At 41.9% G+C, this 13,316-nt stretch overlaps 1 protein-coding gene across 1 annotated transcript in view; it reads left to right on the forward strand.

Moving 5' to 3' along the window:
* The window catches only part of vwa8 (von Willebrand factor A domain containing 8), a 71,288-nt gene that overhangs the window by 52,936 nt on the left and 5,036 nt on the right, over window positions 1–13,316 (forward strand). The window contains exons 38-43 of the mRNA XM_047600732.1: window positions 45–153; window positions 1,224–1,380; window positions 5,130–5,238; window positions 10,452–10,577; window positions 11,063–11,221; window positions 12,957–13,055. Coding sequence (XP_047456688.1) covers window positions 45–153; window positions 1,224–1,380; window positions 5,130–5,238; window positions 10,452–10,577; window positions 11,063–11,221; window positions 12,957–13,055 — 759 coding nt within the window. The remainder of the gene's footprint in view (window positions 1–44; window positions 154–1,223; window positions 1,381–5,129; window positions 5,239–10,451; window positions 10,578–11,062; window positions 11,222–12,956; window positions 13,056–13,316) is intronic.

Below are 13,316 nucleotides of genomic sequence, written 5' to 3' on the forward strand. Positions count from 1 at the left end.
TGGGGTTACTGGTTGACTGACCCACATGGTTCCTCTCCTCTCAGATCACCATCCAGAGGGACAGTGGACTGGATGTCAGCGCCCCAAAACACGGGAAGATCGACCCCAACAATGCTCCTCACATCGGGGGAAACCAGTGGGCAGGAGGCACAGGTACAGACGCTGCTAAGTGAAGTCCGCCATGACTTTTTACACAGACATTACTTTGACCGATGGTGTGTAAGGAGGTGTGCTGCCTTCTATCAGCAATGCATGTTTGCCCTTAGGCAAGGCACTAAACCTCCATCTGCTCAACCTCTTTAGAGTGTAGAGGATGGTAGTAAAACTCTACTCATGCAAGGCAGCTGCTGGAATCTGTTTTAATGTGAGCAATCATAAACAGCAGTTTGGTTACTCCAACATCTTTTCATTATAAGTTAATTGGTTTAAGTTATTTGTTAGATATACAATATCTGGTTACAGTTAAATAATGCAGAGATTTATATATACAAGGGATTGCATGACTTCTGATTTGCGCTGATAAAAGTCAAGGGGACACCGACTAGGCTCTGATGACAGCACATTACAAAGTAATGCTTTGCATCAATGAAATCTATATACTTGACCTGAATCCATATGCTAAGAATAGACAGCTCATGTGCTACATACTGAGCTGCAGATATGTATAGTCTGCATAAAAACAGGCTGCAACTCAGCACCATCACTAGCATTTAATAGTGTCTCCACAGTGTGTTGTTAGATAATGCAGCCAAGTATTTCTCTGAAGCCTTCTCCATGTTGCAGCTAAAGGTCTAATAATTTTATCAAATAGTTTATGTACAGCCTCCTCCTCTCTGTTACCACAGGATGTTTGGTGAAGTTGTTAATTGACTGTTGTCCAGAGGATTTGGTGTTAGCTGATGCCTTTTCAGATGAGTGCACATTGCAGTAGTACTTTGGTTGTATTTCAGGACTGACATGTCACAGTACTATAGGCTTAATCTTTAGTGAAGTATTTCTGCACTTGATGAAGCGCTGCTAGTTTGCTGTAACGACTCCTCACCTGTCTTCTAGGAGACATGTGATCAGTGACTAGTCGTCATGATGCTTAAAGCGTAAAGACAACAAACTGACTCCTCGACTAGTCAGTACAACCTCTAATGTATACGGACACCGTTTCTGACAATGTTTCTAAATAATGATTGTTAATTTCAAGTGACCAGCATCAATTTGTTTCTCCACAGGTGGCAGAGACACTGCAGGTCTGGGTGGGAAAGGGGGTCCCTATCGCCTGGATGCGGGGCACAAAGTCTACCAGGTCTCCCAGGCTGAGAAAGATGCTGTTCCCGAGGAGGTCCGCAGGGCTGCTCGCGAAATGGGTGAAAAGGCCTTCAAAGAGAGGTAGGTGGCAAGAGATGTGCAGGAAGGAAGAGCTGTATTAACAACCCGTATCCAAACTGAGCCAGCTCCACAGGTGGGGGGCCTATGGAGGTTTGCAGATGTTTTGGGCTGAATGTCTTTTTCCACCTTGCAAACTGCCCAGGAGTGAAGTGTTTGAGGTGTGTAATGTAGAGGAGGTGTTAATGTGTGTGTGTGGGCCAACTGATGGGTTTACTGATCAGTCATCCGTCCCAGGTATGGTGCTCCGTCCAGGGCAAACAACGGCCTTTCTGGACACTTCATGTCAATGGTCAGGATCCCACTGGGCCGTCTGGGTTTGATCTCATTTTTATGAAGTTGTCAGGCCAAACTCTTGGAGGATACCAACATTTTGAGTGTTAAAACCTGTAGAGACTAGGCTTAGGTTAGGCTCCTCGTTGGGATGGCTGGGTTAGGGGTGAGTTAGAATCCATTATGTCAATGGAAAGTCCTCTCAAAGATAGAAACAGTGTGTGTGCATACATTCACTTCAGAGTGGAGGGTTGAGAGGGCATCCCTTTCACCAGCTCCACCATGAAGGCCTCCTCTGTTCGCTCTCGTTTCAAACAGTCTTGTTCTCTTTACTTTCTTTCGTCCCCCTCAGCCTCCCCCTTTTCCTTTCCCCTCGTTCCTGCATGGCTCATCTCATACACTGGCTGCTTTCACACCAGAAAAGCCAACCTCTCTGAGTCTCTTCTCTGTTTCTTTATTGTTTCTTTTTCTTCAACATTGTCGCTAAGCTCGTTAGAGATGTCTTCTCCTCCCTGTCATCCATCTGTCTCACTAAGCCCAGGGAAGATCGTGTAGCTACATGCTGATTCTCTGTTTCCAAGTAAACGTCAGATGAGCACATACAGAGAAATACCTACGGTACATGTTCCGCTGCCTGATTTTTATATTTTTTCTTTTCATATTACAAGCCAACTCTGCCAGATGTTTTCCATTCCTTTCCAATTCACTGATCTCAGCGTACAATCCTGTTTTCTTAGCTTTGAGTTGAGCATCAATCAAACTATAATCCCACCAGAATCCCTTCAGCATGTGACACACACACACAAGCAAAAACAGGTTAAGGTATGTCTGAAACATGAAAAATCCTCATGAACATGGACACGCTGTGTTACACGTTTTCTCTCTGGTAGAGTCATCACATAGACTACTATGAGCTGATTTGACCGTTTCCCCATCCCTACTTTTATGCACTTTTAAGCCTGGGTAAATATTTTAACTACTATCAAATTCAAACTCAGGGTTTATTAGCAGAACATGAATTTTAATCCACTTTTTCAGGGGAAATGTGTCCTCTTGTCATAATTCTTTTACTCATGCTGGTCTTTTTGAATTGTCACTGTATGGCAGGGTAACAGGGAGATTTTTAAAAACTGTCATCAAAGAACTATCCATAACCATGGCACCGCCTCAAGTTGTCTGAACAAAAGTTCTTTGCAATAATTTGTATGACATACTGTATTGATCCCACATGAGGAAAGATGTTTTACTGCATTTGACCCAAACAGTTCCATATACACTCAGCAGTGGCTGCCACCTGTGTAGCACCCAGGGAGTCATTTTAGGGGCTGCTTAAGTTGTTCTTCCCTCCCGAAGCTGCTTCTCCAACCACTACTCCATAGCCCCCTCCAAAATATTAACTCTGATCAGACCTTTGAATCACTATTTCAGTAAAATGCCAGCAGTTTGAAAGGAAATAGCTCTTCAGATCATCAGGTGGCAGTAGTCTGTATTCATCCTGGGACCACAGACACTCACTGACAGCCTGACACAAGCAGCAGCAGGATGGATTCCTTCAACTGCTATTTATTTATTTATTTTTTTTTCATTTAATGCATTTGCATATAAAGCAAAATATGTGAACAGAGGTCTAGTCATCTGTAACCAGTGGTGGGTAGTTGTGGACGGAATGCTGCTGCTCGTCCAGTCTCTTTAGTCGTAGGGAGTGTCCAGTAAAGTCCTTGTTTATTTGTGGTTGTCGCGTGTGAACATTTCAGAACGTCTCTGTTTGCCATTCACTCCCTCGCTCGCTCCTGTTTAAGTCAAAGTTCAGGAATTTAAAGGAAATGGCTTCACCCACTGGCCAGAGCGTCTCCTCACCACATCCACTTCACATATATACACACTGAGGAATGTGTGGAGGAAGCCGATCGGCTGTGTACTGTTTTCTTGGTTGACATGATGTACTGTGACTGTTGCAGCGTGTAGGTCAGAAAATAACTGTATAGTAATGACCACCTGAAGACAGCTGAACAGAATTAACGGATGCACATTTCAGTGTATGCTAAATATAATACAAAAGAGCAAGAGCATATTCTTTATATTAACGGTTTTACATTCCTTTGTTTGGATGCACAATTTGAGTCTGGAGACATGCAAGTATTTAAGCTACAGCATTACAACCAGCGACGGGTCAGTAAAACACGGGTTTATTTCCATCCAGATGTTGGTGATGGTTTTTCTCAGCTCCATTCAGGTGTTTGCTGCAGATATGAAGTCAGTTCGTGTCTTCTGAGTGAGGTGGTGCGTGTGTGCATGATGTTTCTTTTCTGATTGCATGGATGATGCTGGTGCAGTCAACACAATTGCCGTCTAAATCTGCACACACACACCCAGAGCTTGCACAGATTTGTTGCAAGCTGTGACACATAAAGCCAGGAGCACACTTTAATCTATGGCTGCGTTTTGAAGTCACTGCACTGAATGTCTGTTGTGGTCACGGTCTGGTTGGGACCAAAAGTTTCCAACACCTGGCTGAGATTTCACCGCCACAACACAGACACACACACACACAGTTTTTTGCAAATATGTTGGAAGTAAGACCCTTACCTTATCCGAGGTGGAGCCTGGGTCTGAGTGTGTAAGTGATACTGAAGTACCTGCATGGAGGGATTATACAGATAAACTGGGCTTGGGGGTGCAGACCACCTGTCTCGTCATGTCCACAGGTGCGCTTTGCAATGACACACAGGGAAAGTACTTCATATTTAACAAGACTGACCTCTGTATCAGTTTGTACACAGCTGTCCTGAGCTCATGAAAACATTTCTCTGTTCTAACTATTCTTTGATTAAGTCTTTTGGAAAAGACATTAAGAGAAGAGAAAAAGACGATGATGATGCTTGCCTGAAAATTTGGTGACCAGGAGTTGCACGAGTTCAGATTTTATTTAAAGCAGATGTTATATGAAGCAAGTGAAAGTGGGCACAGACCAGTCTCTGATAAAGTCAGTAGAAAGTCAAAACTCAGTAGAAAGTAATGCTTTGCAACAATGAAATCTATTTTCTTGATCCGAATCCATATGGTGAGAACATACTGTGAGCTGCAGATCTGCATAGCCTGGACAAAAACAGGCTGCAACTCAGCACCATCAATAGCAGTAATTTGAAACAAACAAATAATTAAATATCCTGCTTGAAACTACAGCAAACTTTGGAAAAATATGTATATATATTTCTTATTTGGAATCACTGATTGCATGTCACATGATTGATTAGTACTTGCAAAGAACAAAGAATTCACATGTCTACAGATGCAGGTGGGTTTATAAATCAAACTCACCTGGTGAAGCTTGATTGATATCCATGGTGCACAGGGAAGTTGCTTTTTGACACACAAATTTAAAAGAAATACTGCAAATCCAACATACTGTTACAGCATATCAGATGAAGTCATGGTTCCTCTCCCTCTCTGTGTTCTCTCTCTCTGATTTTCCATCTCAGGTTGAAGGAGATCGATATGAGCGAGTATGATGCTTCTACATACGAGCGCTTCTCCAAAGCCGTAAGGAGACAGGTTCAGTCGTTGCGCATCATCCTGGACAGCTTACAGGTCAGCTCTTTGTTTTACACAATGGTAACATTGTTTGGTTGAATCGTCAAAAAATAGCAAGCTGAAACTAGACTTGTTTGATATCTTGAAGGACTTAAATCCAAATTGCTTCAGTTCTAAGAGACTTTTGGGGTTTAAATAGGTAAATATTTAAAACTCACATGACTAGGGTCTTTTAATGGCAAGATATTTACATGGAGGAATTTGTTCATGTTCCTGTTCTTCTTCCCTAATGGGTCTCCAGAGTCTCAAGGTGTGAAACTTTTCACTTTGGAGTGGTTGGACATTAACGGCTTGTTAGAATATAACGGTGGATCAAATATAGTTACAGGTCTAATCTGCTCATTAACAGTCATGCAGTTTCAGATGAGCAACAACCTCAGATGGTCCTATTTAAACCCCAGCTCTCCACTAGTCTTTGAGAACTAAAGACCTGGATAAAACATCTTCAGGAAAGTCTACATGATTTTTTGATAAATCATGACCTGGATGATTGAGAACCTTCAAGTTAGACTGTGGAGGAAAGTCTCTGTGGTATTCATTGGGTCTTTTTTGATTCTTCTTCTTTTATGGGTGTTTGGACTCATTCTCCATCCCTGTTCCTCACCAGTCTTTTAGAAGTGACAAAGCTACATAGATAAAGCATCTTCAAGAAACAAAATTAATCCAGTTGGCCTTGTCAGCTTTGTTTTTTGGATAAACCATGACCTGGATGACTGATAACCTCACAGATGCTTAGAGGATTGTTTCTTTCTAGATTTGGCTTTAGCTAATCCCAAGCAGTAAATTTTACTATTAGGATTTCACTAATCCCCCCCTCTGTTTGCTATGACTGGATGATCTGAGCATTGTATACAGACCCTTTCCAAAAAATTAGAATATCATGGAAAAGTTGTTTAATTTACATAATTGAAAAAGGTAAACTTTCATAGATTATAGATTCAGGGCCCACAATTTAAACGATGTCTTTAAGTATTTATTTGTTAATTTTAACATAATTTGGGCTTCCAGCTCATAAAACCCATGAAAACAGGAATTCAAAAAATTAGAATACTGTGAAGAAATCAGCCCAAATTTTACAGGGCATGAATGTTTTAAACTGAGTGTCACACACTAATCATCTACTAAACTCAAAGCACCTGCACAGGTTTCCCTGGGTGTCATTAAATTGCTTCAGTTTGGTTCAAACGTCTCAGTTCGGTTCAATATGGGGAACATTGCAGACATGACAACTGGCCAGAAGACCATCATTGATACCCTTCATAGGATGGGTAAGCCACAAAAGTTCATAGCTAAAGAGCTGGCTGTTCACAGAGTGCTGTGTCCAAGCATATCAATGGAAAGTCTAGTGGAAGGGTAAAATGTGGCAGGAGAAAATGCACTAGCAAAAGAGATGACCGTGGGCTTCAGCGGATTATCGAACAGAGAAGACTCAAGAATCTGGCAGAGATCCAGAAAGAGTGGAAAGAGGTGGGAGTCACAGCTTCAAAAACCACCACATTCAGATGCATCCAAGAGATGGGTTACAACTGTCACGTTCCATGGGTCAAGCCACTTCTGAACCTGAGCCAACATAGGAAGCGTCTCAACTGGGCCAAGGAGAAGAAGGACTGGACAGTTGGCCAGTGGTCCAAGGTCCTCTTTTCCAATGAAAGTAAAGTGTGCCTTTCATACGGGAATCAAGGTCCAAGGGTTTGGAGGAAGACGGGTGAGGAACAGAACCCAAGCTGCTTGAGGTCCATTGCCTCAATGCCACGTCACTTCGAGGCAGTGATTAAGGCAAAGGGATTCCCAACCAAGCATTGAAGATTGACATAGCATTTTGAAAGTACCATATTTTGACTGATTTGATGTGATCCTAATTTCTGTCTTTTTTTTCTGCAAAAACTGAGAAGTAAATGGTGATTTCTTGAAATGTATTCTAATTTTTTGAATTCCTGTTTTTTGTGGGTTTTATGAGCTGGAAGCAACAATTTATTTCAAAATAAACAAATACTTGAAATCGTTTAAATTGTGGGCCCTGAATCTGTAATCTAAGAAAGTATAACTTTTTGAATGGAATTATGGAAATTAAACAACTTTTCCAAGATATTCAAATCTTTTGGAAAGGGTCTGTAGTTGGAAGAGTGAACTCCAGTTGACCGCCACGAAACAAAAGTGAGGTCATAAAGTTGGCAGCTGACAATCGGTTGACCCTATGCCCGATGCTGAGGCCGGAAGGCGGGGACGCTGTCCTCCAGGGGCGCTGTGATTGGTTGAAGTGACTGAGAATAAAGAGTTTAGGGAGTGGTGGCTGAAAATCCAGGATACGATATTGTCTCCATTTCATTATTTTGATTTCGACTTTCCTCCCTTTGTCTGAGCGTCTGAGGGCGAACGTCACTGATGTTCATGTATGTTTATGTGCGTGTTTGTGTGTGTTTGTGGCGTGATGAGAGGAACACCATGCAGCATGCAGCAATGATTACAGAGCAGTGACACTGAGCCTTGCTCTATTATTCTCCTGTCCAGGTGTGAAGCTCTGTTTGTATGTCATGTGGTGGGTGGGTGGGTGTGTGGGTGGATGTGTTCTCCAGTGTTTTCCATCCAGGTGTTTGCGGGCTGGTTTTAAAAATGAGCGCTGGTTATTGTTTGTATTTGCTCTTGTGGCCCCGGGCTTCTTCTTTCTCACTGGAGGATGAATCCCAGCAGACGAGACGCTGTGAAGTCATGTTATTTATTTCATCATACCTGAAGAGTGATTTAAGGAGTTGGTTTGGGGGGTGGAGATTCCACTGTGTGTGATACAGATAGCAGAGTAGAGCTGTAAACGACCACGTAGAGACAGAAATGTAGGAGAAACACTGCGCACACACACAAACAAACTTGTGTTTCTGTCTTTCAAATGACCTAACCTTCCATTGACCTAAAGCATCCTCTAGACCCTAGTCTCTAACCCTATGTAACCTTTACCCATATGACAACATAACACCACAACATTAGTATTCTGCTAGAGTTTGGGACCCTACAATTTAATAAGAACAAGCATATCACACACATCTAACCATAGCTGGCATGCTTTCAATAAACTATTGTTTCCATCCGCTTCCCTCAGGGGAAGCCCGTTCCATTTATCTCTTAACAATGGCCTGTGTGCCTGTGTAGCCAGATATAACTACTGAACCACCAGCTATGCTGCTATAAGCCTAGGCTGCTGGGGGATGATGCAATGGGCACCTTTCCTCTAATTTCCTCTCTCTTACTACTTCTACGTTTGTGTTCTGCTGCTGTATAGCATGTTAGCTGCGTGACCCCCTCTGCGTCTTAAATTCCATTATAACTACTTTGGTTTATATTCATATCAGTCTCTCATGCAACATCATCAGCTATATCTTGTACTTGTATCATGATTACATTCTACATGCATTCTTCAGTCAGATATATGTATGTATGTATGTATGAGTGAGGCTTTCTCTGGGCGTGTGTAAAGTTTTGTAAAGTGCCTTGAGTTTGTATTGTTATTGACACCATATGAATGAAACTGACTTAAATTAAGCACCTGGGCCTCAGAGCCGAGCAGAAAATGAATCCGAAATTGTCACAAATTCAACAAACAATTCTTATTTGCCAGTATAGCTCAGATTAATAAGGCTAATTACTCTACTTTGACAGTATTTAAAGGAGCTACAGAGGTGTCTTTACCTGCAGAGACATTCCAGAAAAATACAAAGATTCAGTCAAATACATTTTGTCACATAGTTTCATAACTGACATAAACTTGCTAAAAAATAAAGCGGAGGCTTTACTGTATAAGGAAGTCCACAGAAGGGAAATGTTGTAATTGAGTGAGTGATGACGTGTATATTAAATCATTTGTCATAAGTTTAACATTATTGTGGACGAGCTTGTGCAACAACCAGATGCTTCACAAGCAGAAAGAGGACGTGTTGTCAGTCAAAACACAACATTGTGCTCTCCAGTGACTAGGATGAAATGCAATAAATCAGGTATTATTATTATTGCTCTTAGAGTCACGGGACACTTTATTTCTTATTTCTCCACCACTGAGTATGGAGTTATGTGAAACTAATGCAGAGCAGCTTTGTTTTAATTTTTGTAAACCACTTAGATGAAATTGATATTTTCTCCTAGACCAATGTTAATAATGCATAGATTCACTTTAAGATGTGTTTTTTTGCCGCTTCAGAACTCGGACACATTTCCGCTCACAACAGATGATCGGTATCATGCTTGAGCATCTTAGGTCCTCAGAGTTCAGTTTGTTTAAATGTGATTGCTATGTGAACGCTATTTTGAGAAAATAATGTAACCAAGATATTTATTTATCATTAAGATTGTCCTCTTTTTACTTCTAAATATTTGGCTTAATAACAGGTCTGGTTCCCACCTTATCTGTTGGCATGAATTGTAGTTGGCATCTAAAGCTGCAAATTCCTTCAACTTCTGCTGCCTCCTTATCTTAATAAGACTCCAGCACGATTGACTGAAAATGGCTGCGTTGCATAACTGATGCATCTAAAAGGCGTGTGAAAGGCCGTGCACACTGAAAACTATTTAAATAAACAAAAAGTAAAAACCATTTGGAAACTGCACCTACAAATACTGCAGCAGGGAGTGAGCACATCTCGACACTGAAACCTGGTGCAGGATGTTTGATCATTAACTGACTAGTTGCTAAAGTTGTTTCAATCTTTGTTAAACGTTAAGTACAGAAAACTTTAAGTCCAAATAATAAAACTCAAGCTTGTTTAAAGGCAAACTTTATTTTCTTCACGTCACTTTTACCTTTACTGAGAGACTTCAGTCATCAGGGAAGGAAAACAGGGTCAAATACAGACTTGTCCAATTACAACGAATAATCAGATCTTTAACAGTCCAGAGATATGTGGGCAACAACCATAGATGATCCTGTTTAAACCCCAGCTCTCCACCAGTCTTTTACAACTGAAGAACCTACTTGTATGAAACTTCCTCAAGAAACTCTACAAGTTCAGGTGTCCTTGTCACGGCTTGCTTTTTTGAATATGGGTCAGAGCTTCAAAGTGACTTCTGTTTAGAGGGCGTGGATGGCGGCCAAGGTGCTAGTTGTCTTTGGTGGGATGACAAAAAATACACATGTGCCGTAAATCTTTTTTGAAGTCTGTAACTTAGTTTGTTCCTGTCTGAAAGCTGAGCCAAAATGAAATTTCGAAATGTGTTTTTTTAATTCTCAGGCTAAAGGGAAGGAGCGGCAGTGGTTGAAGAACCAGGCTCTGGGAGAACTGGATGACGCTAAAATCATCGATGGACTAACTGGAGAGAAAGCTATATATAAACGCAGGGGAGAGCTGGACCCAGAGGTGTGTGTTTTTAAAGATATTTAAACCACGCTTAAACTTTTCCTTTATTTCCATGCGTCACACCTCCAAACACACACTCCCGGGCTCACACACATAATGTTGACCTTTATCTGTCAGTCGGTGCATTCCAGTGGTGTGTGTGAGATTATTATTACACCCTGTGCTTCAGCTCACACACAGTTTCTGGTCTTTTCTTGTGCCGTCATGCATGCTCCAGGGAGCCCACATACACACAGCTCGCAGATAGCTGCCACACTAATCATACAAACACACACTAACCATAATATGCATGTTTTTCTACCTTATTTAGCTCCAAGTGTTGCATATTTTTGGTCTGGCCTGAAGGTCTGCATTCAAATAATTGCAGCCAGTTTTGCATCTGGCCTTGTGTTGAATGTTATTTGAAGAAAGCTTCACCAGAATCAACAAAACACCCTCCAGAATTAGTGTTTTACTTCAATTTACTCTCTTTTTTTCGTGCACAGCTTGGCAGTCCTCAGCAGAAGCCCAAGCGTTTACGGGTGTTGGCTGACGTATCAGGCAGCATGTACCGTTTCAACGGTGTGGACGGTAGGCTGGAGCGCTCCATGGAGGCTGTGTGTATGGTCATGGAGGCTCTGGAAAGCTATGAGCATAAGTTCAAGGTGAGGGAACGGGTTTTATTGTAGCACCCAAGCAACAGCTTCTATGCCAACAAAGAAAAACTGCAGTTCCATAAATGTCCAGTTGATGCTTGCACCAGAATCTAGTCAGACTCACCTGTTCAAATCATATTAAGGGCTAAAGTTATGCAGGTGGGTGTCCTTGCAGGGTGCTGGCTCCCTCAGCTCCACTCATGCTCCAACTTTCAATGTTCTTGTGGGAAACGTTTGGACCTGGCATTCATTCATGTGGATGCTACTTAGCACCCACCTAGACCAGACCAGACACCCCCACCCCATAGCAATGACACTTAATGGCAGCAGCCATCCCCAGCAAGATGCAGCCTGACACAGACACACACTTTAGGAACAACTCAAAAAACATGAAGAACGGCACAAAGTGTTAACCTAGACCTAGACAAATTCACTAGATCCCAAACTGATCAAGTATCTGTGGGATGATCCACAGAGGCCCCTCCCCTCAATCTATAGGACCCAAAGACCCCCACTAACAACATTGTGTTACCAGACACCACAGGACACCCACATGTCCATTCTCTGATAAGTCACAACTGTTTTAGAGGAACAAAGGAGATTTACACAATATTAGGAAGGTGGTCATAATGTTATGCCTGATTGATGAACATGCATCAGCTTTCAGATCACCACTGACGTGATTTCAGACCTGGAAAAAAAACAAATGAGAACAATGAAAAATGTGAAACTCTGAAAACATGTTCATGACACACTCAATGAAAATGATGTCCGGTCATGAGAGTAGAATCACTGAAATGATGGAGGGAGAGATGGAGAGCAAGAGGGGGAGACATGAGTGTGTGCGAAATGGTTGAAGGGAGACAGACTTCCTGGCCCCTGTGTGACACTCTACCCAACCTAACACTGATCACATATCACACATCACAGGCTTCAGAGTTTCACCGTCAGGCTGACTGCTCTGACTGACTGACTCCTTACATACAAGTTCATCTGATAACACATAAGGAATACACACCTGCACCCTGTACTATCACCACCTGCAGGATTACCGTGTGTGTTTGTGTCTTACAGCTTCCCATCATTAGTGGTGTGTTGGAATCAGTGCGTGTAAATAGGGGCGACACGATGCAACATTACTCCTAAAAATTTGTCACTTTATAGTTTCATGTTGTAATTATTACACCAGGTCTGACCCGTCTCATTCATGAGCCAGAAAAGGACCAGACAACAGCCACATCAGCGCTGTGGAATGAGAAATTACAACTTTAAATAATTCTATTTTATTTTATTTTGAATGAAATGTAAAGATGCCTCACTACCTGAGGCAAATAAAAAAAATATAGTAAAGAAAAAAAACAAAATGATAAAAAAAAAAGGAACATTTCTGCCCAGCAACAGTGACCAACAGTCACATACCTCTGACCACCACGTTCCTCACTTCCATTATTAGAAGTCCTCACACTTAATACCTGGGTCCTGTTATAGCGGCCGTGAGCCCACAGCGCCAGCCTGACCTGGCCTTATGTAAGTCAGTTATGATGGATGGTTTTATGGGGGTGTGTACACTTTTGACAGGACTAACATACTGCAGGGAGGGCCGGGAGAAGTAGGCTACAATCTAGTGTTTCTGTTCCATCACACCTGCCCCTTAACACTTCAGTCACTATTCTAGGTGCTGTGTTCGGATGTGTTACGTAAAAGCCTCAGTTGTGTAACAGTTAAAATACTTTTCTCCACACAGTATGACATCGTCGGCCACTCAGGCGATGGCTACGACATCGAGCTGGTCCGAGCGGACAAAGTCCCCAAGAATGACAAACAGAGACTCAAAGTCCTCAAGGTACAAGGTTGAGAAACACTCCAATAATGTCAATGTGTACTAATTATTGCCATACATATATTACTTACACAATCATTTTTCAAAGACAATCCATTCAAATAACACTGAATTATTCATTGAAGAAATTAAATAATTTGTTCATATCTGTGATTTGGAGAAGTAAGTGAATCCTTGTTTTCAGCAGTAACAGCAACTGCATCATTCCAGTAACTTCTGATCAGTGTCTACAGCATTTTGGAGGAATTTAGCCCATTCCTCAGA

Source organism: Mugil cephalus, chromosome 12 (assembly GCF_022458985.1).
Source record: "Mugil cephalus isolate CIBA_MC_2020 chromosome 12, CIBA_Mcephalus_1.1, whole genome shotgun sequence".
NCBI classification, from domain to species: Eukaryota; Metazoa; Chordata; class Actinopteri; order Mugiliformes; family Mugilidae; genus Mugil; species Mugil cephalus.